The 26,549-nt window shown below is 52.4% G+C and overlaps 1 protein-coding gene across 1 annotated transcript in view; it reads left to right on the plus strand.

The window, feature by feature from the left end:
* PREB (prolactin regulatory element binding) overlaps positions 1-25,755 on the plus strand; it is an 85,981-nt gene extending 60,226 nt beyond the window's left edge. Inside the window, 3 exon segments of the mRNA XM_083178990.1 lie at positions 1,543-1,615; positions 4,873-5,032; positions 24,052-25,755. Coding sequence (XP_083035116.1) covers positions 1,543-1,615; positions 4,873-5,032; positions 24,052-24,146 — 328 coding nt within the window. The 3' untranslated portion in view covers positions 24,147-25,755.
* The last annotated feature ends 794 nt before the right edge of the window (positions 25,756-26,549 follow it).

A 26,549-nucleotide genomic window follows, 5' to 3' on the forward strand; every position in this document is an offset into this window, starting at 1 on the left:
TGGTTCTCTGTATGTAGGTAGTACACCCTCTGTCATTGGTTCTCTTTACATAGGTAGTACTCCCTCTGTCATTGGTTCTCTGTACGTCGGTAGTACTCCCTCTGTTATTGGTTCTCTGTACGTCGGTAGTACACCCTCTGTCATTGGTTCTCTGTACATCGGTAGTACACCCTCTGTCATTGGTTCTCTGTACATCGGTAGTACTCTCTCTGTCATTGGTTCTCTGTACGTCGGTAGTATTCCCTCTGTCATTGGTTCTCTGTACGTCGGTAGTATTCCCTCTGTCATTGGTTCTCTGTACGTCGGTAGTACTCCCTCTGTCATTAGTTCTCTGTACATCGGTAGTACTCCCTCTGTCATTGGTTCTCTGCCTGTGTGACACGTGCTGTACTTCGGTAGTACTCCCTTTGTCATTGGTTCTCTGCTTGTGTCACACTCTGTACGTCGGTAGTTCACCGTCATTGGTTCTCTGTACGTTGGTAGTACTCCTTCTGTCATTGGTTCTCTGCCTGTGTGACACGTGCTGTACATCGGTAGTACTTCCTCTGTCATTGGTTCTCTGCCTGTGTCACACTCTGTACGTATGTAGTTCTATCTCTGTCATTGATTCTCTGTACATCGGTAGTACTCCCTCTGTCATTGATTCTCTGTACGTCGGTAGTACTCCTTCTGTCATTGGTTCTCTGCCTGTGTGACACGTGCTGTACATCGGTAGTACTCCCTCTGTCATTGATTCTCTGTACGTCGGTAGTACTCCCTCTGTACTTATGTATTATCTGGACTCCCATGTTAAATGCACCCCATTTTTATACCCCTACTATCCAACTACGCATGGAGTTGATTTTATATAGTGTGGCGAGCACAGCGAGCCACCGTGCCCAAAGCGTGGCGAGGGGACGCGGTCTCATAAGAAAAACGGGAGCCCAGATATTACATACTGTAAGTTCCACTCCCTCTGTGATTTGTTCTCTGTCTGTGTGACACGTGCTGTACGTCGGTAGTACTGCCTCTGTCATTGGTTCTCTGTATGTTGGTTGTACTCCCTCTGTCATTAGTTCTCTGCCTGTGTCACACTCTGTACGTCTGTAGTTCTCCCTCTGTCATTGATTCTCTGTACGTCGGTAGTGCTCCCTCTGTCATTGGTTCTCTGCCTGTGTGACACGTGCTGTACGTCGGTAGTACTCCCTCTGCGATTTGTTATCTGCCTGTGTGACACATGCTGTACGTCGGTAATACTCCCTCTGTCATTGGTTCTCTGCCTGTGTCACACTCTGTACGTCGGTAGTACTCCCTCTGTCATTGGTTCTCTTTACGTCGGTAGTACTCCCTCTGTCATTGGTTCTCTGCCTGTGTGACATGTGCTGTACGTTGGTAGTACTCCCTCTGTCATTGGTTCTCTGCCTGTGTGACACGTGCTGTACGTCGGTAATACTCCCTCTGTCATTGGGTCTCTGCCTGTGTCACTCTCTGTACATCTGTAGTAAGCCGCCTGCTTCATCGTTGCACTTTCTATGCCTAATTGTTCATTTCTGAATTCTGCAGTGATTGTGGAACTTTCCTGGGTTTGGGCTCAGTCACCGGTTCTGTGGCCATTTACATCTCTTTTTCCCTTCAGGTGAGTGCGATGTCGGTGTTGGTATAGGTCTGGGTGTCCGTGTTGGTATAGGTCTGGGTGTCCTTGTTGGTGTAGGTCTGGGTGTCCGTGTTGGGGTAGATCTGGGTGTCCGTGTTGGAGTAGGTCGGGGTGTCAGTGTTGGGGTAGGTCGGGGTGTCAGTGTTGGGGTAGGTCGGGGTGACCGTGTTGGGGTAGGTCGGGGTGTCCGTGTTGGTGGGGTAGGTTGGGGTGTCCGTGTTGGTGGGGTAGGTTGGGGTGTCCGTGTTGGTGGGGTAGGTCGGGGTGTCCGTGTTGGTGGGGTAGGTCGGGGTGTCCGTGTTGGTGGGGTAGGTCGGGGTGTCCGTGTTGGTGGGGTAGGTCGGAGTGTCCGTGTTGGTGGGGTAGGTCGGGGTGTCCGTGTTGGTGGGGTAGGTCTGGGTGTCCGTGTTGGTGGGGTAGGTCGGGGGGTCCGTGTTGGTGGGGTAGGTCGGGGGGTCCGTGTTGGTGGGGTAAGTCGGGGGGTCCATGTTGGTGGGGTAGGTCGGGGGGTCCGTGTTGGTGGGATAGGTCGGGGGGTCCGTGTTGGTGGGATAGGTCGGGGGGTCCGTGTTGGTGGGGTAGGTCTGGGGGTCCGTGTTGGGTGATGGAATGGTGTTGGGGTAGGTCGGGGTGTCCGTGTTGGGGTAGGTCGGGGTGTCCGTGTTCGGGTAGGTCTGGGTGTCCGTGTTGGTATAGGTCGGGGTGTCCGTGTTGGGGTAGGTCAGGGTGACCGTGTTGGGGTAGGTCGGGGTGTCCGTGTTGGGGTAGGTCGAGGTGTCCGTGTTGGGGTAGGTCGGGGTGTCCGTGTTGGGGTAGGTCAATTTGTCAGTGTTGGGTGATGGAATGGTGTTGGGGTAGGTCGGGGTGTCCGTGTTGGGGTAGGTCTGGGTGTCCGTGTTGGTATAGGTCGGGGTGTCCGTGTTGGGGTAGGTCGGGGTGTCCGTGTTGGGGTAGGTCGGGGTGTCCGTGTTGGGGTAGGTCAGGTTGTCAATGTTCGGGTAGGTCTGGGTGTCCGTGTTGGTATAGGTCGGGGTGTCCGTGTTGGGGTAGGTCGGGGTGTCAATGTTCGGGTAGGTCAGGGTAGGTCAGGGTGTCCGTGTCGGGGTAGGTCAGGGTGTCTGTGTTTGGTGATGTGATTTATGGTTATGGTTACAGCGCTTAAACCTTTGTATGTGGGGGCAGCTTAACTGAGTCGTCCGTGCTCAATTGTAGGGTAAATCAATGGTTGTTGTTAAGCGCTCACCCTTGGTCTTGCGTTGTGTGTAAATGACAAGATACTTGTGGTTTATAGCAAATGTTTATTAAATCATAAACAGTGTATAACAATGTACATGAGAAATACAGTACAACAATCAAGTGAATGTGGGTTTGTGGGGATACCTGGGATGAGCCCCGTGGGGGAATTAGGGTGCCAGCAGGCCCCTTTTAACCATAAGCCTTGGAGGCTTATGTCTCATGCAGGTGGGGGTGATGTTGCAGCTGCCTATTACAAGCCCTTGCGGGTATCAGGGGTGATGGAATGGTGTTGGGGTAGGTCAGGGTGTCCATGTTGGGGTAGGTCAGGGTGTCCGTGTTGGTTGATGGTATGGTATTGGGTGATGGAATGGTGTTGGGGTAGGTCAGGGTGTCCATGTTGGGGTAGGTCAGGGTGTCCGTGTTGGTTGATGGTATGGTGTTGGGTGATGGAATGGTGTTGGGGTAGGTCAGGGTGTTCATGTTGGGGTAGGTTAGGGTGTCCGTGTTGGTTGATGGTATGGTGTTGGGTGATGGAATGGTGTTGGGGTAGGTCAGGGTGTCCGTGTTGGGGTAGTCAGGGTAGTTCAGGTTGTCTGTGATGGAATGGTGTTGGGGTAGGTCGGGGTGTCCATGTTGGGGTAGGTCAGGGTGTCCATGTTGGGTGATGGAATGGTGTTGGGGTAGGTCAGGGTGTCCATGTTGGGGTAGTCAGGGTAGTTCAGGTTGTCTGTGATGGTATGGTGTTGGGGTAGGTTAGGGTGTCCGTGTTGGGGTAGTCAGGGTAGTTCAGGTTGTCTGTGATGGAATGGTGTTGGGTGATGGAATGGTGTTGGGGTAGGTAAGGGTGTCCGTGTTGGGTGATGGAATGGTGTTGGGGTAGGTTGGGGTGTCAGTGTTGGGGTAGGTCAGGGTGTCCGTGTTGGGGTAGTCAGGATAGTTCAGGTTGTCTGTGATGGAATGGTGTTGGCTGATGGAATGGTTTTGGGGTAGGCCAGGGTGTCCATGTTGGGGTAGGTCAGGGTGTCCGTGTTGGGGTAGTCAGGGTAGTTCAGGTTTTCTGTGATGGTATGGTGTTGGGGTAGGTCGGGGTGTCAGTGTTGGGTGATGGAATGGTGTTGGGGTAGGTCAGGGTGTCCGTGTTGGGTGATGGTATGGTGTTGGGTGATGGAGTGGTGTTGGGGTAGGTCAGGGTGTCCGTGTTGGGTGATGGTATGGTGTTGGGTGATGGAATGGTGTTGGGGTAGGTCAGGGTGTCCGTGTTGGGGTAGTCAGGGTAGTTCAGGTTGTCTGTGATGGAATGGTGTTGGCTGATGGAATGGTGTTGGGGTAGGCCAGGGTGTCCATGTTGGGGTAGGTCAGGGTGTCCGTGTTGGGGTAGTCAGGGTAGTTCAGGTTGTCTGTGATGGTATGGTGTTGGGTGATGGAATGGTGTTGGGGTAGGCCAGGGTGTCCATGTTGGGGTAGGTCAGGGTGTCCATGTTGGGGTAGGTCAGGGTGTCCGTGTTGGGGTAGTCAGGGTAGTTCAGGTTGTCTGTAATGGAATGGTGTTGGGTGATGGAATGGTGTTGGGGTAGGCCAGGGTGTCCATGTTTGGGTAGGTCAGGGTGTCCATGTTGGGGTAGGTCAGGGTGTCCGTGTTGGGGTAGTCAGGGTAGTTCAGGTTGTCTGTAATGGAATGGTGTTGGGTGATGGAATGGTGTTGGGGTAGGCCAGGGTGTCCATGTTGGGGTAGGTCAGGGTGTCCATGTTGGGGTAAGTCAGGGTGTCCGTGTTGGGGTAGTCAGGGTAGTTCAGGTTTTCTGTGATGGTATGGTGTTGGGGTAGGTCAGGGTGTCCGTGTTGGGGTAGTTCAGGTTGTCTGTGATGGTATGGTGTTGGGGTATGTCGGGGTGTCAGTGTTGGGGCAGCATATGCTGCGGAGTTGTTAGATAGTGCTGCTTACTGCTCTGTATCCAGTCTAAGTCCAGTATAATAGACAGTGTATCCTGTGTTGTGTCCCACAGAAGCTGTATTATGTGGAAGAAGCCCACGGCATTGTGGTAACAGACCTTGCCTTCTTTCCTGACACAAAGCAAGGTAGAGCCCTACGGGGTGACAATGAGACGGCCATGCTGAGTGTCGCTGTGGACAGCCGGTGTAAACTTCATGTGGTGCCCAACAGAAGTAGGTGCCCTCTAATAATATTAAAACTGCTATAGTGAGCGTGTCCCTCCCCTTTCTCTCTGCTATAGTGAGCGTGTCCCTCCCCAGTGTCTCTCTGCTATAGTGAGCGTGTCCCTCCCCTCTATCTACTATAGTGAGCGTGTCCCTCCCCAGTGTCTCTCTGCTATAGTGAGCGTGTCCCTCCCCTCTATCTACTATAGTGAGCGTGCCCCTCCCCTCTCTCTCTGCTATAGTGAGCGTGTCCCTCCCCTCTCTCTCTGCTATAGGGAGTGTGTCCCTCCCCTGTATCTCTCTGCTATAGTGAGCGTGTCCCTCCCCTGTGTCTCTCTGCTATAGTGAGCGTGTCCCTCCCCTGTGTCTCTCTGCTATAGTGAGCGTGTCCCTCCCCTCTCTCTCTGCTATAGTGAGCGTGTCCCTCCCCTCTCTCTCTGCTATAGGGAGTGTGTCCCTCCCCTCTATCTACTATAGTGAGCGTGTCCCTCCCCTCTCTCTCTGCTATAGTGAGCATGTCCCTCCCCTGTCTCTCTGCTATAGTGAGCGTGTTTCTCCCCTCTCTGCTATAGTGAGCGTGTCCCTCCCCTGTCTCTTTGCTATAGTGAGCGTGTCCCTCCCCTCTCTCTTTGCTATAGTGAGCGTGTCCCTCCCCTCTCTCTCTGCTATAGTGAGCGTGTCCTTCCCCTCTCTCTCTGCTATAGTGAGCGTGTCCTTCCCCTCTCTCTCTGCTATAGTGAGCGTGTCCCTCCCCTCTCTCTCTGCTATAGTGAGCGTGTCCCTCCCCTGTCTCTCTGCTATAGTGAGCGTGTCCCTCCCCTCTCTCTCTGCTATAGTGAGTGTGTCCCTCCCCTCTCTCTCTGCTATAGTGAGTGTGTCCCTCCCCTCTCTCTCTACTATAGTGAGTGTGTCCCTCCCCTCTCTCTCTGCTATAGGTAGTGTGTCCCTCCCCTCTCTCTCTGCTATAGTGAGTGTGTCCCTCCCCTCTCTCTCTGCTATAGTGAGCGTGTCCCTCCCCTCTCTCTCTGCTATAGTGAGCGTGTCCCTCTCCTGTCTCTCTGCTATAGTGAGCGTGTCCCCTCCCTCTCTGCTATAGTGAGCGTGTCCCTCCCCTCTCTCTCTGCTATAGTGAGTGTCCTTCCCCTCTCTCTGCTATAATTAGCGTGTCCCTCCCCTGTCTCCCTCTGCTATACTGAGCGTGTCCCTCCCCTCTCTCTCTCTGCTATAGTGAGCGTGTCCCTCCCCTGTCTCTCTCTACTATAGTGAGCGTGTCCCTCCCCTGTCTCTCTCTACTATAGTAAGCGTGTCCCTCCCGTCTCTCTGCTATACTGAGCGTGTCCCTCCCCTGTCTCTCTCTCTGCTATAGTGAGCATGTCCCTCCCCTCTCTCTCTCTCTGCTATAGTGAGTGTGTCCCTCCCCTGTCTCTCTCTGCTATAGTAAGCGTGTCCCTCCTGTCTTTCTGCTATAGTGAGCGTGTCCCTCCCCTGTCTCTCTCTACTATAGTGAGCGTGTCCCTCCCCTGTCTCTCTCTGCTATAGTAAGCGTGTCCCTCCTGTCTCTCTACTATAGTGAGCGTGTCCCTCTCCTGTCTCTCTCTGCTATAGTAAGCGTGTCCCTCCTGTCTCTCTGATATAGTGAGCGTGTCCCTCCCCTGTCTCTCTCTGCTATAGTGAGCGTGTCCCTCCCCTCTCTCTCTCTGCTATAGTGAGTGTGTCCCTCCCCTCTCTCTCTGCTATAGTGAGCGTGTCCCTCCTGTCTCTCTGATATAGTGAGCGTGTCCCTCCCCTGTCTCTCTCTACTATAGTGAGCGTGTCCCTCCCCTGTCTCTCTGATATAGTGAGCGTGTCCCTCCCCTGTCTCTCTCTGCTATAGTAAGCGTGTCCCTCCTGTCTCTCTCTGCTATAGTGAGCGTGTCCCTCCCCTGTCTCTCTGCTATAGTGAGCGTGTCCCTCCCCTGTCTCTCTCTGCTATAGTGAGTGTCCCTCCCGTCTCTCTCTGCTATAGTGAGCGTGTCCCTCCCCTGTCTCTCTGCTATAGTGAGCGTGTCCCTCCCCTGTCTCTCTCTGCTATAGTGAGCGTGTCCCTCCCCTGTCTCTCTCTGCTAAAGTGAGCTTGTCCTTCCCCTCTCTCTCTCTCTGCTATAGTGAGTGTGTCCCTCCCCTGTCTCTCTGCTATAGTGAGCGTGTCCCTCCCCTGTCTCTCTCTGCTAAAGTGAGCTTGTCCTTCCCCTCTCTCTCTCTGCTATAGTGAGCGTGTCCCTCCCCTGTCTCTCTGCTATAGTGAGTGTGTCCCTCCCCTCTCTCTCTGCTATAGTGAGTGTGTCCCTCCCCTCTCTCTCTGCTATAGTGAGTGTGTCCCTCCCCTCTCTCTCTCTGCTATAGTGAGTGTGTCCCTCCCCTGTCTCTCTGCTATAGTGAGAGTGTCCCTCCCCTGTCTCTCTGCTATAGTGAGTGTGTCCCTCCCCTCTCTCTCTGCTATAGTGAGTGTGTCCCTCCCCTCTCTCTCTGCTATAGTGAGTGTGTCCCTCCCCTCTCTCTCTCTGCTATAGTGAGTGTGTCCCTCCCCTGTCTCTCTGCTATAGTGAGAGTGTCCCTCCCCTGTCTCTCTTCTATAGTGAGCGTGTCCCTCCCCTGTCTCTCTTCTATAGTGAGCGTGTCCCTCTCCTGTCTCTCTGCTATAGTGAGCGTGTCCCTCCCCTCTCTCTCTGCTATAGTGAGCGTGTCCCTCCCCTGTCTCTCTCTGCTATACTGAGCGTGTCCCTCCCCTGTCTCTCTCTGCTATACTGAGCGTGTCCCTCCCCTGTCTCTCTCTGCTATACTGAGCGTGTCCCTCCCCTGTCTCTCTCTGCTATACTGAGCGTGTCCCTCCCCTGTCTCCCTCTGCTATACTGAGCGTGTCCCTCCCCTGTCTCTCTCTGCTATACTGAGCGTGTCCCTCCCCTGTCTCTCTCTGCTATAGTGAGTGTCCCTCCCCTCTCTCTCTGCTATAGTGATTGTGTCCCTCCCCTCTCTCTCTCTACTATAGTGAGTGTCCCTCTGCTGTCTCTCTGCTATAGTGAGCGTGTCCCTCCCCTGTCTCTCTGCTAAAGTGAGCTTTTCCTTACCCTCTCTCTCTCTCTGCTATAGTGAGAGTGTCCCTCCCCTGTCTCTCTTTGCTATAGTGAGCGTCTCCCCCCCTCTCTGCTATAGTGAGCCAGTCCTTCCCCTCTCTCTGCTATAGTGAGCGTGTTACTCCCCTGTCTCTCTCTGCTACAGTGAGTGTGTCCCTCCCCTGTCTCTCTCTGCTATAGTGAGCGTGTCCCTCTCCTGTCTCTCTGCTATAGTGAGCTTGTCCCTCCCCTGTCTCTCTGCTATAGTGAGCGTGTCCCTCCCCTGTCTCTCTCTGCTATAGTGAGCGTGTCCCTCCCCTGTCTCTCTGCTATAGTGAGCGTGTCCCTCCCCTGTCTCTCTGCTATAGTGAGCGTGTCCCTCCCCTGTCTCTCTCTGCTATAGTGAGCGTGTCCCTCCCCTGTCTCTCTGCTATAGTGAGCGTGTCCCTCCCCTGTCACTCTCTGCGATAGTGAGCGTGTCCCTCCCCTCTCTCTCTGCTATAGTGAGTGTCCCTCCCCCCTCTCTCTCTCTACTATAGTAAGCATGTACCTCCCCTCTCTCTCTCTGCTATAGTGAGTGTCCCTCCGCTGTCTCTATCTACTATAGTGAGTGTCCCTCCCCTCTCTCTCTGCTATAGTGAGTGTGCCTCCCCTGTCTCTCTCTGCTATAGTGAGCGGGTCCCTCCCCTGTCTCACTGCTACAGTGAGTGTGTCCTTCCCCGCTCTCTCCGCTATAGTGAGCGTGTCCTTCCCCTCTCTCTCCGCTATAGTGAGCATGTCCCTCCCCTGTCTCTCTGCTATAGTGAGCGTGTCCCTCCCCTGTGTCTCTCTGCTATAGTGAGTGTGCCTCCCCTGTCTCTCTCTGCTATAGTGAGCGGGTCCCTCCCCTGTCTCTCTGCTACAGTGAGTGTGTCCTTCCCCTCTCTCTCCGCTATAGTGAGCGTGTCCTTCCCCTCTCTCTCCGCTATAGTGAGCATATCCCTCCCCTGTCTCTGCTATAGTGAGCGTGTCCCTCCCCTGTGTCTCTCTGCTATAGTGAGTGTGCTTCACCTGTCTCTCTCTGCTATAGTGAGCGTGTCCCTCCCCTATCTCTCTGCTACAGTGAGTGTGTCCCTCCCCTGTCTCTTTGCTATAGTGAGCGTGTCCCTCCCCTGTGTCTCTCTGCTATAGTGAGTGTGCTTCCCCTGTCTCTCTCCGCTATAGTGAGCGTGTCCTTCCCCTCTCTCTCCGCTATAGTGAGCGTGTCCCTCCCCTGTCTCTCTGCTATAGTGAGCGTGTCCCTCCCCTCTCTGCTATAGTGAGCGTGTCCCTCCCCTGTCTCTCTCTGCTATAGTGAGTGTCCCTCCCCCCTCTCTCTCTGCTATAGTGAGTGTCCCTCCCCCCTCTCTCTCTGCTATAGTGAGCATGTCCCTCCCCTCTCTCTCTCTGCTATAGTGAGCGTGTCCCTCCCCTCTCTCTCTCTGCTATAGTGAGTGTCCCTCCCCTCTCTCTCTCTGCTATAGTGAGTGTGCCTCCCCTGTCTCTCTGCTATAGCGAGCATGTCCCTCCCCTGTCTCTCTGCTACAGTGAGTGTGTCCTTCCCCGCTCTCTCCGCTATAGTGAGCGTGTCCTTCCCCTCTCTCTCCGCTATAGTGAGCATGTCCCTCCCCTGTCTCTCTGCTATAGTGAGCGTGTCCTTCCCCTCTCTGCTATAGTGAGCGTGTCCCTCCCCCCTCTCTCTCTGCTATAGTGAGTGTCCCTTCCCCCTCTCTCTCTGCTATAGTGAATGTCCCTCCCCCTCTCTCTCTGCTATAGTGAGCATGTCCCTCCCCTTTCTCTCTCTGCTATAGTGAGCGTGTCCCTCCCCTGTCTCTCTCTGTTATAGTGAGCATGTCCCTCCCCTCTCTCTCTCTCTGCTATAGTGAGCGTGTCCCTCCCCTCTCTCTCTCTGCTATAGTGAGTGTGTCCCTCCCCTCTCTCTCTGCTATAGTGAGTTTGTCCCTCCCCTCTCTCTCTCTGCTATAGTGAGTGTCCCTCCGCTGTCTCTCTCTACTATATTGAGAGTGTCCCTCCCCTCTCTCTCTCTCTGCTATAGTGAGTGTGCCTCCCATGTCTCTCTCTGCTATAGTGAGCGTGTCCCTCCCCTGTCTCTCTGCTACAGTGAGTGTGTCCTTCCCCTCTCTCTCCGCTATAGTGAGCGTGTCCTTCCCCTCTCTCTCCGCTATAGTGAGCGTGTCCCTCCCCTGTCTCTCTGCTATAGTGAGCGTGTCCCTCCCCTCTCTGCTATAGTTAGCGTGTCCCTCCCCTCTCTCTCTGCTATAGTGAGCGTGTCCCTCCCCTGTCTCTCTGCTATAGTGAGCGTGTCCCTCCCCTCTCTCTCTGCTATAGTGAGCGTGTCCCTCCCCTGTCTCTCTGCTACAGTGAGTGTGTCCTTCCCCTCTCTCTCCGCTATAGTGAGCATGTCCTTCCCCTCTCTCTCCGCTATAGTGAGCGTGTCCCTCCCCTGTCTCTCTGCTATAGTGAGCGTGTCCCTCCCCTCTCTGCTATAGTTAGCGTGTCCCTCCCCTCTCTCTCTGCTATAGTGAGCATGTCCCTCCCCTGTCTCTCTGCTATAGTGAGCGTGTTTCTCCCCTCTCTGCTATAGTGAGCGTGTCCCTCCCCTGTCTCTTTGCTATAGTGAGCGTGTCCCTCCCCTCTCTCTTTGCTATAGTGAGCTTGTCCCTCCCCTCTCTCTCTGCTATAGTGAGCGTGTCCTTCCCCTCTCTCTCTGCTATAGTGAGCGTGTCCTTCCCCTCTCTCTCTGCTATAGTGAGCGTGTCCTTCCCCTCTCTCTCTGCTATAGTGAGCGTGTCCCTCCCCTCTCTCTCTGCTATAGTGAGCGTGTCCCTCCCCTGTCTCTCTGCTATAGTGAGCGTGTCCCTCCCCTCTCTCTCTGCTATAGTGAGTGTGTCCCTCCCCTCTCTCTCTGCTATAGTGAGTGTGTCCCTCCCCTCTCTCTCTACTATAGTGAGTGTGTCCCTCCCCTCTCTCTCTGCTATAGGGAGTGTGTCCCTCCCCTCTCTCTCTGCTATAGTGAGTGTGTCCCTCCCCTCTCTCTCTGCTATAGTGAGCGTGTCCCTCCCCTCTCTCTCTGCTATAGTGAGCGTGTCCCTCTCCTGTCTCTCTGCTATAGTGAGCGTGTCCCCTCCCTCTCTGCTATAGTTAGCGTGTCCCTCCCCTCTCTCTCTGCTATAGTGAGTGTCCTTCCCCTCTCTCTGCTATAGTTAGCGTGTCCCTCCCCTGTCTCCCTCTGCTATACTGAGCGTGTCCCTCCCCTCTCTCTCTCTGCTATAGTGAGCGTGTCCCTCCCCTGTCTCTCTCTACTATAGTGAGCGTGTCCCTCCCGTCTCTCTGCTATACTGAGCGTGTCCCTCCCCTCTCTCTCTCTGCTATAGTGAGTGTGTCCCTCCCCTGTCTCTCTCTGCTATAGTAAGCGTGTCCCTCCTGTCTCTCTGCTATAGTGAGCGTGTCCCTCCCCTGTCTCTCTCTACTATAGTGAGCGTGTCCCTCCCCTGTCTCTCTCTGCTATAGTAAGCGTGTCCCTCCTGTCTCTCTGCTATAGTGAGCGTGTCCCTCTCCTGTCTCTCTCTGCTATAGTAAGCGTGTCCCTCCTGTCTCTCTGATATAGTGAGCGTGTCCCTCCCCTGTCTCTCTCTACTATAGTGAGCGTGTCCCTCCCCTGTCTCTCTGATATAGTAAGCGTGTCCCTCCCCTGTCTCTCTCTGCTATAGTAAGCGTGTCCCTCCTGTCTCTCTCTGATATAGTGAGCTTGTCCCTCCCCTGTCTCTCTCTACTATAGTGAGCGTGTCCCTCCCCTGTCTCTCTCTGCTATAGTAAGCGTGTCCCTCCTGTCTCTCTGCTATAGTGAGCGTGTCCCTCTCCTGTCTCTCTCTGCTATAGTAAGCGTGTCCCTCCTGTCTCTCTGATATAGTGAGCGTGTCCCTCCCCTGTCTCTCTGATATAGTGAGCGTGTCCCTCCCCTGTCTCTCTGATATAGTGAGCGTTTCCCTCCCCTGTCTCTCTGATATAGTGATCGTGTCCCTCCCCTCTCTCTCTCTGCTATAGTGAGCGTGTCCCTCCCCCCTGTCTGCTATAGTGAGCGTGTCCCTCCCCTGTCTCTCTCTGCTATAGTGAGCGTGTCCCTCCCCTGTCTCTCTGCTATAGTGAGCGTGTCCCTCCCCTGTCTCTCTCTGCTATAGTGAGCGTGTCCCTCCCCTGTCTCTCTCTGCTATAGTGAGCGTGTCCCTCCCCTGTCTCTCTCTGCTATAGTGAGCGTGTCCCTCCCCTGTCTCTCTCTGCTAAAGTGAGCTTGTCCTTCCCCTCTCTCTCTCTGCTATAGTGAGCGTGTCCCTCCCCTGTCTCTCTGCTATAGTGAGTGTGTCCCTCCCCTCTCTCTCTGCTATAGTGAGTGTGTCCCTCCCCTCTCTCTCTGCTATAGTGAGTGTGTCGCTCCCCTGTCTCTCTGCTATAGTGAGAGTGTCCCTCCCCTGTCTCTCTTCTATAGTGAGCGTGTCCCTCCCGTCTCTCTCTGCTATAGTGAGCGTGTCCCCTCCCTCTCTGCTATAGTGAGCGTGTCCCTCCCCTCTCTCTCTGCTATAGTGAGTGTGTCCTTCCCCTCTCTCTGCTATAGTTAGCGTGTCCCTCCCCTGTCTCCCTCTGCTATACTGAGCGTGTCCCTCCCCTGTCTCCCTCTGCTATACTGAGCGTGTCCCTCCCCTCTCTCTCTGCTATAGTGAGCGTGTCCCTCCCCTGTCTCTCTCTGCTATAGTGAGCGTGTCCCTCCCCTGTCTCTCTCTGCTATAGTGAGCTTGTCCCTCCCCTCTCTCCGCTATAGTGAGCGTGTCCCTCCCCTCTCTCTCTGCTATAGTGAGCGTGTCCCTCCCCTGTCTCTCTCTGCTATAGTGAGCGTGTCCCTCCCCTCTCTCTCTCTGCTATAGTGAGCGTGTCCCTCCCCTGTCTCTCTCTGCTATAGTGAGCGTGTCCCTCCCCTGTCTCTCTCTGCTACAGTGAGCGTGTCCCTCCCCTGTCTCTCTCTGCTATAGTGAGCGTGTCCCTCCCCTCTCTCTCTCTGCTATAGTGAGCGTGTCACTCCCCTGTCTCTCTCTGCTATAGTGAGCGTGTCCCTCCCCTGTCTCTCTCTGCTATAGTGAGCGTGTCCCTCCCCTGTCTCTCTCTGCTATAGTGAGCGTGTCCCTCCCCTCTCTCTCTCTGCTATAGTGAGCGTGTCCCTCCCCTGTCTCTCTCTGCTATAGTGAGCGTGTCCCTCCCCCCTCTCTCTCTGCTATAGTGAGCGTGTTCCTCCCCTGTCTCTCTGCTATAGTGAGCGTGTCCCTCCCCTGTCTCTCTCTGCTATAGTGAGCGTGTCCCTCCCGTCTCTCTGCTATAGTGAGCGTGTCCCTCCTCTCTCTCTGCTATAGTGAGCGTGTCCCTTCCCTCTCTGCTATAGTGAGCGTGTCCCTCCCCTCTCTCTGCTATAGTGAGCGTGTCCCTCCCCTCTCTCTCTCTCTGCTTTAGTGAGCGTGTCCCTCCCCTGTCTCTCTCTGCTATAGTGAGCGTGTCCCTCCCGTCTCTCTGCTATAGTGAGCGTGTCCCTCCCCTCTCTCTGCTATAGTGAGCGTGTCCCTTCCCTCTCTCTGCTATAGTGAGCGTGTCCCTCCCCTCTCTCTGCTATAGTGAGCGTGTCCCTCCCCTCTCTCTCTCTCTGCTATAGTGAGCGTGTCCCTCCCCTCTCTCTCTGCTATATTGAGCGTGTCCCTCCCCTGTCTCTCTCTGATATAGTGAGCGTGTCCTTCCCCTCTCCGCTATAGTGAGCGTGTCCCTCCCCTCTCTCTCTCTCTGATATAGTGAGCGTGTCCCTCCCCTGTCTCTCTGATATAGTGAGCGTGTCCCTCCCCTGTCTCTCTGATATAGTGAGCGTGTCCCTCCCCTGTCTCTCTGATATAGTGAGCGTGTCCCTCCCCTGTCTCTCTGATATAGTGAGCGTGTCCCTCCCCTGTCTCTCTGATATAGTGAGCGTGTCCCTCCCCTGTCTCTCTGATATAGTGAGCGTGTCCCTCCCGTCTCTCTGATATAGTGAGCGTGTCCCTCCGATATAGTGAGCGTGTCCCTCCCCTGTCTCTCTGATATAGTGAGCGTGTCCCTCCCCTGTCTCTCTCTTTTTTTTTTTTTTTATTGAGTTTTATTTATTCCAACGTTGCAAGTAATACAATAAATTACAAAATAGTTATATTTGAAAAACACTTACATTTCATTTAGTAGCATACATACAATTCCCGCCCCCCTCCCCCCTTTCCACAAACACACAAACACTTGGCCTATACTTCTTGCCTTTACGCTGTACCACTCTCCATAAATATTAAGACTCTTACATTACTTATTATTGGCAACTCCCTCCAACAATCACGTGGCTCCTCAAACTACCTTAGAGTTCCCCCTACTAATTCCTTCTCGGACGTGTTTAAGTTCCGGGTTTTACACGGTTAATCTGATCTTAGCTCCTGGCTATGGATACCTATTTAATTTAGTTTATACCAGTATACTATAGGCATTGGAGAAACGGCAACCTACCTACTAGAAGAGCTACTATATGTGCCCCGTGTTTCTAACTTTACACGATGTGATCTCTTTATCTTTTTAAATTTATACCTTATTTATATTTTTAACCCTTCCAAAAACCCCTTTTCGTGTCTATCCTTTATAATATTTCCCTAATAGAAAAAACTCCATATTCAATTTATTTTTCCCCTTAATTAATCCCATATTAAACTGACCCCTATTTCGTGTCATTAACTTTGTGGCGCATCATACAGTGATATCCCCTGTGAATTGATATCCCTCTATTCCTATCAGAGAAAAAATTGATATACATATATTCCTTAAGTGTTTTTTATTAATTTTCACTTTTACCTAGTCGTTGTCCATATGGACTTCCCTATTCTACCTACATTATAGGCTATTGTGTCCCAAATTACTTGTGCCATTCTCCTATCTTTAACTCTCCTCCCTTCTCATTGACCGTCTTTCCGAACTTCTACTTTATAAAACCTTGATTGTTTCCATAGACCCCAAGCCTTGCAAAATTTTATGCCAGCTCCCCTTGTAGCATATACATATCGCTCGTGTTCCCATATGCTATTAACCATGCTCAACCAGTCCATGATTTTTGGACCCGAGGAGGCCATCCATTGCCTTGCTATTATTACTTTAGCAATGGCTGACAGATTCGTCACCAATTGCTTCCATTCCCCTGCCGGGTTTCTCTCCTCCCATACCCCCAAAACCAAATTTAACTCCGTAAGGGACCCCCGAGGGACTCCCACCTTTTCCATTTTAACAATTATCTCATCCCAGAATTCTTTAATTACCTTACACTCCCACATGAGATGCCAAAAGGTCCCCGACTCGACCCTGCATTTTGGGCAACTATCCGATTGGGCTCCCGCGATTTTTTTCAATTTAACCGGGGTTATATAACTCCTATGGAGGATGTTAAATTGTACTTGTTGAGTTCGAATTGATGTAGTAGCCCTACCTGGAAATGACAAAGCCTCCCTCCAATCATTCTCAACCAGACGTGGAATATCTATAGACCATTTTTCTTTTAAAACCAACAGTTCTTCATTTTGGATATATGTGTTCAGATACCTGTACTTCTTAGACAATCTCTTCCCACTGCTCAGTTGTTTAATACATTTTTTGCCTGGCGATTCAACAATGTTCTACAGTGTCCCACAGCCTTCCTGCATCAAAGCACTTCTGACTTGGAGGAATCTGAAGAACATGTGTCCAGGCAGATCATACTCCATCTGTAGATCACTAAACAATCTAATATTTCCTTCATAACAAAATTGTCTTATCGTGATCACCCCGTATTTCCCCCAAGCCTGCTCTCCCTGCTGCTCTTTTATTTCTCTCATGGTATTCAGGGAGAATATTGAGGTATCGGGATCTATCCCCATGTAGTTGGTCACTTTACATACCCATTGCCAGATTTTTACTGCTTGAATTATAATTGAAGGCTGATTCCCCCGCAGGTCTTTCGATAGCAAACGCTGAAGTGGAGCTAATTCTGCCCCCCCGCATTGCACTAATTTAACCAACTCTTCCGTGGCTTCCCCTTCCCGGACCCAGGAGCATAGATGGACCAGCTGGGCAGCAATATAATAGATCTTAAAATTTGGGACCGCCAACCCCCCCCTATCCCTATCTCTACACATCGTGTCCATCTTGATCCTTACTCTCTTATTCCGCCAAATAAAAGAGGAGATAATGCTGTTAATTTTCTTAAAATAATCATCCTTTATATATACTGGTGAGTGTTGAAATACATATAAGAGCCTGGGCAATACTGACATTTTTATTAGATTTACCCTTCCAATTTGTGATAGAGGAAGTTTTATCCAACACCGACACTTAACCTTAATGTCTTTTATCAGTGGGATGAGATTGTCGCCGATGTAATCGGTAGCCCTACTCGACACACATATTCCTAGATATCTAAACTTTTCTACCGGCTGAAGAGATAGGCCCACTAAGTCCATACGGATATTATTATTATTCCCGATATACATTAAGTGCAACTTTTCCCAGTTCATTTTAAGACCTGAATGTTCCCCAAATTCCTGGAGATATTCCACAATTCTGGGGAAATCCACCTCTGGATTAGACACGCCCACTAATAAATCGTCGGCATATAATGACACCATATTTACGCCCAAATCTAATCCCTGCTCCCCTCTACCCAATATTTGTCTTAGTGCACAAGCCAGTGGCTCTACTGCCACCGCAAAAAGCAGGGGGGGATAGGGGGCACCCCTGTCTGGTACCCCTAAACAATGGAAACAAAGGGGACGTAAACCCATTTATCGTCATCCTTGCCCTGGGATTTTTATAAAGAAGTGAAATCCACTTTATAAACCTCTCTCAAAACCCAAAGGTCCTAAGAACAGTCCACAAATATTCCCACTCAATAGAATCAAACGCTTTATTGGCATCAAAGGATGCCACTACTGCGTCGATACCCCTAACCTCCGCCATTTGGATATACGAGAAGACCCTTCTCAGATTGATCATTGTTGATTTACCGGCCATGAAACCGGTTTGGTCTGGATGAATGATGTTATTAATAATTTTGCTCAATCGGTTCACCAATACTTTTGCAAATATTTTAGCATCCGAGGCAATTAATGAAATCGGTCTATAAGAATCAATCCGTGAAGGGTCCTTTCCGTTTTTGGGAATCATTATTATAGAGGCCTCAGACATTGACGGGGCTATACTCGCTTCCTCCTCCATTGCCCGAAACAGTTTTAACAGCTGCAGTCCCAAACTTTTATTGTATTGCTGATATATTTCTCTGGGAAGCCCATCTAACCCAGGCGCTTTATTAGCCGGTAGTGATTTAATCACCACTATCACTTCCTCTAATTCTATGGGAGCATCGAGAAATTCTTTCATTTCTATCGGGAGTCGTGGCATGGTAATTAATCCCAAATATTCCACAATTTCTTCCTGCCTCTTACCTAATTGCGATTGGTATGCTTTGCTGAAGTATGTTACAAAGGCCTGTGCAATCTTAGGGGTCTCCACCACCTCCTCCCCTGACTCTAATGTGATCTTTGGGATAATGGTCGAGGGCCGGTCCTGTTTTGCCAGATGTGCTAACCATTTTCCTGCCCTATCAGCACTTGCATACCATCGGTGATCCCTTGATATTAGCCTCTCTCTCCGCTATAGTGAGCATGTCCCTCCCCTGTCTCTCTGCTATAGTGAGCGTGTCCCTCCCCTCTCTGCTATAGTGAGCGTGTCCCTCCCCTCTCTCTCTGCTATAGTGAGCGTGTCCCTCCCCTGTATCTCTCTGCTATAGTGAGCGTGTCTCTTTCTGCTATAGTGAGCGTGTCCCTCCCCTGTCTCTCTCTGCTATAGTGAGCGTGTCTCTTTCTACTATAGTGAGCGTGTCCCTCCCCTGTCTCTCTCTGCTATAGTGAGTGTGTCTCTTTCTGCTACAGTGAGTGTGTCCCTCCCCTCTCTCTCTGCTATAGTGAGTGTGTCCCTCCCCTCTCTCCGCTATAGTGAGCGTTTCCCTCACCTGTCTCTCTCTGCTATAGTGAGTGTCCCTCCCGTCTCTCTCTGCTATAGTGAGTGTCCCTCCCGTCTCTCTCTGCTATAGTGAGCGTGTCCCTTCCCTGTCTCTCTCTGCTATAGTGAGCATGTCCCCTCCCTCTCTGCTATAGTGAGCGTGTCCTTCCCCTCTCTCTCCGCTATAGTGAGCGTGTCCTTCCCCTCTCTCTCCGCTATAGTGAGCGTGTCCTTCCCCTGTCTTTCTCTGCTATAGTGAGTGTGTCCCTCCCCTGTCTCTCTCTGCTATAGTGAGTGTGTCCCACCCCTGTCTCTCTGCTATAGTGAGCGTGTCCCTCCCCTCTCTCTCTGCTATAGTGAGCGTGTCCCTCCCCTCTCTCTGCTATAGTGAGCGTGTCCCTCCCCTGTCTCTCTGCTATAGTGAGCGTGTCCCTCCCCTGTCTCTCTGCTATAGTGAGCGTGTCCCTCCCCTGTCTCTCTGCTATAGTGAGCGTGTCCCTCCCCTCTCTCTGCTATAGTGAGCGTGTCCCTCCCCTGTCATTCTGCTATAGTGAGGGTGTCCCTCCCCTGTCTCTCTCTGCTATAGTGAGCGTGTCCCTCCCCTGTCTCTCTCTGCTAAAGTGAGCTTGTCCCTCCCCTGTCTCTCTGCTATAGTGAGCGTGTCCCTCCCCTCTCTCTGCTATAGTGAGCGTGTCCCTCCCCTCTTTGCTATAGTGAGCGTGTCCCTCCCCTCTCTCTTTGCTATAGTGAACGTGTCCCTCCCCCTCTCTCTGCTATAGTGAGCGTGTCCCTCCCCCCTCTCTCTGCTATAGTGAGCGTGTCCCTCCCCTCACTCTGCTAAAGTGAGCGTGTCCTTCCCCTCTCTCTGCTATAGTTAGCGTGTCCGTCCCCTGTCTCTCTCTGCTATAGTGAGCGTGTCCTTCCCCTCTCTCTCTGCTATAGTGAGTGTCCCTCCCGTCTCTCTCTGCTATAGTGAGTGTCCCTCCCGTCTCTCTCTGCTATAGTGAGCGTGTCCCTTCCCTGTCTCTCTCTGCTATAGTGAGCATGTCCCCTCCCTCTCTGCTATAGTGAGCGTGTCCTTCCCCTCTCTCTCCGCTATAGTGATTGTGTCCTTCCCCTCTCTCTCCGCTATAGTGAGCGTGTCCTTCCCCTGTCTTTCTCTGCTATAGTGAGTGTGTCCCTCCCCTGTCTCTCTCTGCTATAGTGAGTGTGTCCCACCCCTGTCTCTCTGCTATAGTGAGCGTGTCCCTCCCCTCTCTCTCTGCTATAGTGAGCGTGTCCCTCCCCTCTCTCTGCTATAGTGAGCGTGTCCCTCCCCTGTCTCTCTGCTATAGTGAGCGTGTCCCTCCCCTGTCTCTCTGCTATAGTGAGCGTGTCCCTCCCCTCTCTCTGCTATAGTGAGCGTGTCCCTCCCCTGTCATTCTGCTATAGTGAGGGTGTCCCTCCCCTGTCTCTCTCTGCTATAGTGAGCGTGTCCCTCCCCTGTCTCTCTCTGCTAAAGTGAGCTTGTCCCTCCCCTGTCTCTCTGCTATAGTGAGCGTGTCCCTCCCCTCTCTCTGCTATAGTGAGCGTGTCCCTCCCCTGTCTCTCTCTGCTAAAGTGAGCTTGTCCCTCCCCTGTCTCTCTGCTATAGTGAGCGTGTCCCTTCCCTGTCTCTCTGCTAAAGTGAGCTTGTCCTTACCCTCTCTCTCTCTGCTATAGTGAGTGTCCCTCCCCTCTCTCTCTGCTATAGTGAGCGTGTCCCTCCCCCCTCTCTGCTATAGTGAGCCAGTCCTTCCCCTCTCTCTGCTATAGTGAGCGTGTCACTCCCCTGTCTCTGCTATAGTGAGCGTGTCACTCCCCTGTCTCTCTCTGCTATAGTGAGCGTGTCCCTCCCCTCTCTCTCTCTGCTATAGTGAGCGTGTCCCTCCCCTGTCTCTCTCTGCTATAGTGAGCGTGTCCCTCCCCTGTCTCTCTCTGCTACAGTGAGCGTGTCCCTCCCCTGTCTCTCTCTGCTATAGTGAGTGTGTCCCTCCCCTGTCTCTCTACTATAGTGAGCGTGTCCCTCCCCTCTCTCTCTCTGCTATAGTGAGTGTCCCTTCCCTGTCTCTCTCTGCTATAGTGAGTGTCCCTCCCCTCTCCCTCTGCTATAGTGAGTGTATCCTTCCTCTCTCTCTCCGCTATAGTGAGCGTGTCCCTCCCCTGTCATTCTGCTATAGTGAGGGTGTCCCTCCCCTGTCTCTCTCTGCTATAGTGAGCGTGTCCCTCCCCTGTCTCTCTCTGCTAAAGTGAGCTTGTCCCTCCCCTGTCTCTCTGCTATAGTGAGCGTGTCCCTCCCCTTTCTCTGCTATAGTGAGGGTGTCCCTCCCCTGTCTCTCTCTGCTATAGTGAGCGTGTCCCTCCCCTGTCTCTCTCTGCTAAAGTGAGCTTGTCCCTCCCCTGTCTCTCTGCTATAGTGAGCGTGTCCCTTCCCTGTCTCTCTGCTAAAGTGAGCTTGTCCTTACCCTCTCTCTCTCTGCTATAGTGAGTGTCCCTCCCCTCTCTCTCTGCTATAGTGAGCGTGTCCCTCCCCCCTCTCTGCTATAGTGAGCCAGTCCTTCCCCTCTCTCTGCTATAGTGAGCGTGTCACTCCCCTGTCTCTGCTATAGTGAGCGTGTCACTCCCCTGTCTCTCTCTGCTATAGTGAGCGTGTCCCTCCCCTGTCTCTCTCTGCTATAGTGAGCGTGTCCCTCCCCTGTCTCTCTCTGCTACAGTGAGCGTGTCCCTCCCCTGTCTCTCTCTGCTATAGTGAGTGTGTCCCTCCCCTGTCTCTCTGCTATAGTGAGCGTGTCCCTCCCCTCTCTCTCTCTGCTAAAGTGAGCTTGTCCCTCCCCTGTCTCTCTGCTATAGTGAGCGTGTCCCTTCCCTGTCTCTCTGCTAAAGTGAGCTTGTCCTTACCCTCTCTCTCTCTGCTATAGTGAGTGTCCCTCCCCTCTCTCTCTGCTATAGTGAGCGTGTCCCTCCCCCCTCTCTGCTATAGTGAGCCAGTCCTTCCCCTCTCTCTGCTATAGTGAGCGTGTCACTCCCCTGTCTCTGCTATAGTGAGCGTGTCACTCCCCTGTCTCTCTCTGCTATAGTGAGCGTGTCCCTCCCCTGTCTCTCTCTGCTATAGTGAGCGTGTCCCTCCCCTCTCTCTCTCTGCTATAGTGAGTGTCCCTCCTGTCTCTCTCTGCTATAGTGAGTGTCCCTTCCCTGTCTCTCTCTGCTATAGTGAGTGTCCCTCCCCTCTCCCTCTGCTATAGTGAGTGTATCCTTCCTCTCTCTCTCCGCTATAGTGAGCGTGTCCCTCCCCTGTCATTCTGCTATAGTGAGGGTGTCCCTGTCTCTCTCTGCTATAGTGAGCGTGTCCCTCCCCTGTCTCTCTCTGCTAAAGTGAGCTTGTCCCTCCCTGTCTCTCTGCTATAGTGAGCGTGTCCCTCCCCTCTCTCTGCTATAGTGAGCGTGTCCCTCCCCTGTCATTCTGCTATAGTGAGGGTGTCCCTCCCCTGTCTCTCTCTGCTATAGTGAGCGTGTCCCTCCCCTGTCTCTCTCTGCTAAAGTGAGCTTGTCCCTCCCCTGTCTCTCTGCTATAGTGAGCGTGTCCCTTCCCTGTCTCTCTGCTAAAGTGAGCTTGTCCTTACCCTCTCTCTCTCTGCTATAGTGAGTGTCCCTCCCCTCTCTCTCTGCTATAGTGAGCGTGTCCCTCCCCCCTCTCTGCTATAGTGAGCCAGTCCTTCCCCTCTCTCTGCTATAGTGAGCGTGTCACTCCCCTGTCTCTGCTATAGTGAGCGTGTCACTCCCCTGTCTCTCTCTGCTATAGTGAGCGTGTCCCTCCCCTGTCTCTCTCTGCTATAGTGAGCGTGTCCCTCCCCTGTCTCTCTCTGCTATAGTGAGCGTGTCCCTCCCCTGTCTCTCTCTGCTACAGTGAGCGTGTCCCTCCCCTGTCTCTCTCTGCTATAGTGAGTGTGTCCCTCCCCTGTCTCTCTGCTATAGTGAGCGTGTCCCTCCCCTCTCTCTCTCTGCTAAAGTGAGCTTGTCCCTCCCCTGTCTCTCTGCTATAGTGAGCGTGTCCCTTCCCTGTCTCTCTGCTAAAGTGAGCTTGTCCTTACCCTCTCTCTCTCTGCTATAGTGAGTGTCCCTCCCCTCTCTCTCTGCTATAGTGAGCGTGTCCCTCCCCCCTCTCTGCTATAGTGAGCCAGTCCTTCCCCTCTCTCTGCTATAGTGAGCGTGTCACTCCCCTGTCTCTGCTATAGTGAGCGTGTCACTCCCCTGTCTCTCTCTGCTATAGTGAGCGTGTCCCTCCCCTGTCTCTCTCTGCTATAGTGAGCGTGTCCCTCCCCTCTCTCTCTCTGCTATAGTGAGTGTCCCTCCTGTCTCTCTCTGCTATAGTGAGTGTCCCTCCCCTCTCTCTCTGCTATAGTGAGCGTGTCCCTCCCATCTCTCTCTGCTATAGTGAGCGTGTCCCTCCCCTGTCTCTCTTTGCTATTGTGAGCGTGTCCCTCCTCTGTCTCTCTTTGCTATTGTGAGCGTGTCCCTCCTCTGTCTCTCTTTGCTATAGTGAGCGTGTCCCTCCCCTGTCTCTCTGCTATAGTGAGCGTGTCCCTCCCCTGTCTCTCTCTGCTATAGTGAGCGTGTCCCTCCCCTGTCTCTCTCTGCTAAAGTAAGCTTGTCCCTCCCCTGTCTCTCTGCTATAGTGAGCGTGTCATTTTCCTGTCTCTCTGCTAAAGTGAGCTTGTCCTTACCCTCTCTCTCTGCTATAGTGAGTGTGTCCCTCCCCTCTCCCTCTCTGCTATAGTGGGTGTCCCTCCCCTGTCTCTCTCTGCTATAGTGAGTGTCCCTTCCCCTCTCTCTCTGCTATAGTGAGCGTGTCCCTCCCCTGTGTTTCTCTGCTATAGTGAGTGTCCCTCCCCTCTCTCTGCTATGGTGAGTGTCCTGTCCCCTCTCTCTCTGCTATAGTGTGTGTCCTCCCACCCCCCCCCCCCCACTCCTCTCCTCTATAGTGAGCGCGTCCTTCCCCCTCCACTCCTCTATAGTGAGAATGTCCTTCTCCCTCCTCCTATAGTGAGCACGTCCTTCTCCCTCCTCCTATAGTGAGCACGTCCTTCTCCCTCCTCCTATAGTGAGCACGTCCTTCTCCCTCCTCCTATAGTGAGCACGTCCTTCTCCCTCCTCCTATAGTGAGCACGTCCTTCTCTCTACTCCTATAGTGAGCACGTCCTTCTCCCTCCTCCTATAGTGAGCACGTCCTTCTCCCTCCTCCTATAGTGAGCACGTCCTTCTCCCTCCTCCTATAGTGAGCACGTCCTTCTCCCTCCTCCTATAGTAAGCACGTCCTTCTCCCTCCTCCTATAGTGAGCACGCCCTTCCCTCTCTTCTATCGTGAACACGTCCTTCTCCCTCCTCTATTTTGAGGGTGTCCTTTTCCCTCCTCCTATAGTGATCATGTCCTTCCATCTCCTTCTATAGTGAGCACGTCCTTCTCCCTCCTCCTATAGTGAGCACGTCCTTCGTCCTTCTCCCTCCTCTATTTTGAGGGTGTCCTTCTCCCTCCTCCTATAGTGAACACATCCTTCCCCCTCCTCTCTTCTATTGTGAGCTTGTCCCTCTGCTATGTTGAGCAAGTCCCCCCCCCCCCCACCCCATGTTATTTTCTCACACTTCATAGTAAGTGCTTTAGTCCTTTAGTGTTGTATAATGTGTGTGTCTCTCCATCTTATGGTCTGCCCTATAGGGCAGGTTGGGGTTCTACCCCTTCACTCTCCTCCATGGGTGGTGGGGTTGTCTTCTGTACAGTCATTCTGTTCATTCCTTCTGTGCAATAATGTAGTTCTGTGTCTCTCTTTTAAGGAACGTTCCCTGTGTGGGTGGTGCTTGTCCTGTGTGCCGTTCTGGTGGTCTTGGCGATTACGCTGCTACAGTATACATTTCCAGACTTCTTCTAGACAGAGATGGCAGAGACCACCCATCGTAGTGTCTCAGAGGTCACAGTGGTGCCAGAGAGTCCTCCTGTAACCTGATGTCACTTCTTACTCCTGGCTCCCACTGAGGACGATCACCCAAAGCCTTGTCTATGAGCCTGGCCAAGAAACTACCAGTGGTCCTATTTCTTTCTCTACATTCCTCATCTGCCTCCTCATCCGACAGTGAACAAAGTAACCATAGCCCTGTGTCTATAGCAAGGAGATGACAATGTCTTCCTGTGCACCACAAGATTGTTAAGGGCAAAAGATGTGCTTCTCTTATTTATTTGATGGATAAGGTCTAGCCCCAGTGATTGCCAGATAGACGAAGGTGCACGAGATGATGCCACCAATGGAAGAGTACAGTTTATCGTGATGAGCAAAGGCTTTACCTAATGGCATGGGATTCCCTGTCATCTGATTTGAGACTTTGTAGGAGGAGTCACTTCCAGAGCCATCTGCACCCACTGGTGGATGGTCCAAACCTGCTGATGGTGGGTTACAGACCAATTCCAGTGCCCCACATCCACTCAGTGGCAGATAGTCCAAACCTGCTGATGGTGGGTTACAGACCACGTCCAGTGCCCCACATCTGCTCTCTGGTGGATGTTCCATATCTGCTGATGGTGGGTTAAAGACCATGTCCAGTGCCCCACATCCGCTCTCTGGTGGTTGGTCCAAACCTGCTGATGGTGGGTTACAGACCAATTCCAGTGCCCCACATCTACTCACTGGTGGATGGTCCGAACCTGCTGATGGTGGTTTATAGATCACATCCACATCCGTCTGCACTCACTGGTGGATGGTCCGAACCTGCTGATGGTGGGTTACAGACCACTTCCAGTGCCCCACATCCGCTCACTGGTGGATGTTCTAAACCTGCTGATGGTGGGTTACAGACCACTTCCAGTGCCCCACATCTGCTCAGTTTTGGATTGTCCAAACCTGCTGATGGTGGGTTACAGACCACGTCCAGTGCCATATCTCTGCTCACTGGTGGATGGTCCATACCTGCTGATGGTGGGTTACAGACCACTTCCAGTGCCCCACCTCTGCTCACAGGTGGATGGTCCATACCTGCTGATGGTGGGTTACAGACCACCTTCAGTGTCACACCTCTGCTCACTGGTGGATGGGCCATACCTGCTGATGGTGGGTTACAGACCACCTTCAGTGCCCCACCTCTGCTCACTGGTGGATGGGCCATATCTGCTGATGGTGGGTTACAGACCACCTTCAGTGTCACACCTCTGCTCACTGGTGGATGGGCCATACCTGCTGATGGTTTGATATAGACCACTTCCAGTGCTTCGTCTGTGCTCACTGGTTGATGTTACATACCACTTCCAGTGTCCCACCTCTGCTACCTGGTGGTTGGTCTATACCTGCTGATGGTGGGTTACAGACCACGTCCAGGGCCCCACCTCTGCTCACTGGTGGATGGTCCATATTTGCTGTTGGTGGGTTACAGACCACTTCCAGTGCCACATCTCCAATCACTGGTGAATGGCCCATACCTGCTGATGGTGAGTTAAAGCCCACCATATCTAACAGATATGTCTACTCCAATAAAGGGTTTTTATACTTGGAATCTTCAGACTTTATTCTATATCTGAGAACGTCCTCCCACATCCTATTCTGAAGAATGGTGGACTTCAGGGTGAGGCCTGCCATACCTCTTCATCAGTGATGTAAGTTTGTCCCAGTTGCCTGGGGACAAGATAAATATTGGTGTCCCTCTATATTTACTGTATATACAGTTAATAGAGGCCTCACACATATGCACAAGTGGCGCCTATAGCCTCACACACACACACTTCTCCCATAGCCTCACTGCTACCATGGCTTAGCAAACATGCTACTGCAGATTTAGGGTTATGGTTGGGTGGGAGGGGAGGGGGAGTGTTAGGATCCGTATCTGTAAGGGGGCAGGGGAAAGTAAATATGGAGTTATGGTAGACTTACCATGGTTGACTCCTTTTCCTTGAGGTCCACAGGAGTCACATTGGGGTTGTGCTGGTAGGTTGTGTCCGGAGCACCAAAAGTTAAACTTATAGTCCCAGGATGCTCCGGTCCACACCCCACCTGAACCTAGGCATCTAATTTCTGAGAATAAATGAACCCGAAAGGCCAGGTACGTTCAGGGTGGGCGTCCTGTGGACCTTGAGGAAAAGGAGTTAACATGGTAAGTCTACCATAACTTCATATTTCCTCTTCAGGGTCCACAGTGCTACACAGGGTCACATTGGGGATGTCCCAAAGCAGGTATTTAAGGGAGGGAATGCTCCTGAGCCGAGAGGAGAACTCTGCGCCCTAAGGAAGCATCCTGAGAAGCAAAGGAGTCAAAAGCATAAAACCGAAGGAAGGTATTCATTGATGACCAAG

Source organism: Crinia signifera, chromosome 3 (assembly GCF_055691185.1).
Source record: "Crinia signifera chromosome 3, ASM5569118v1, whole genome shotgun sequence".
NCBI classification, from domain to species: Eukaryota; Metazoa; Chordata; class Amphibia; order Anura; family Myobatrachidae; genus Crinia; species Crinia signifera.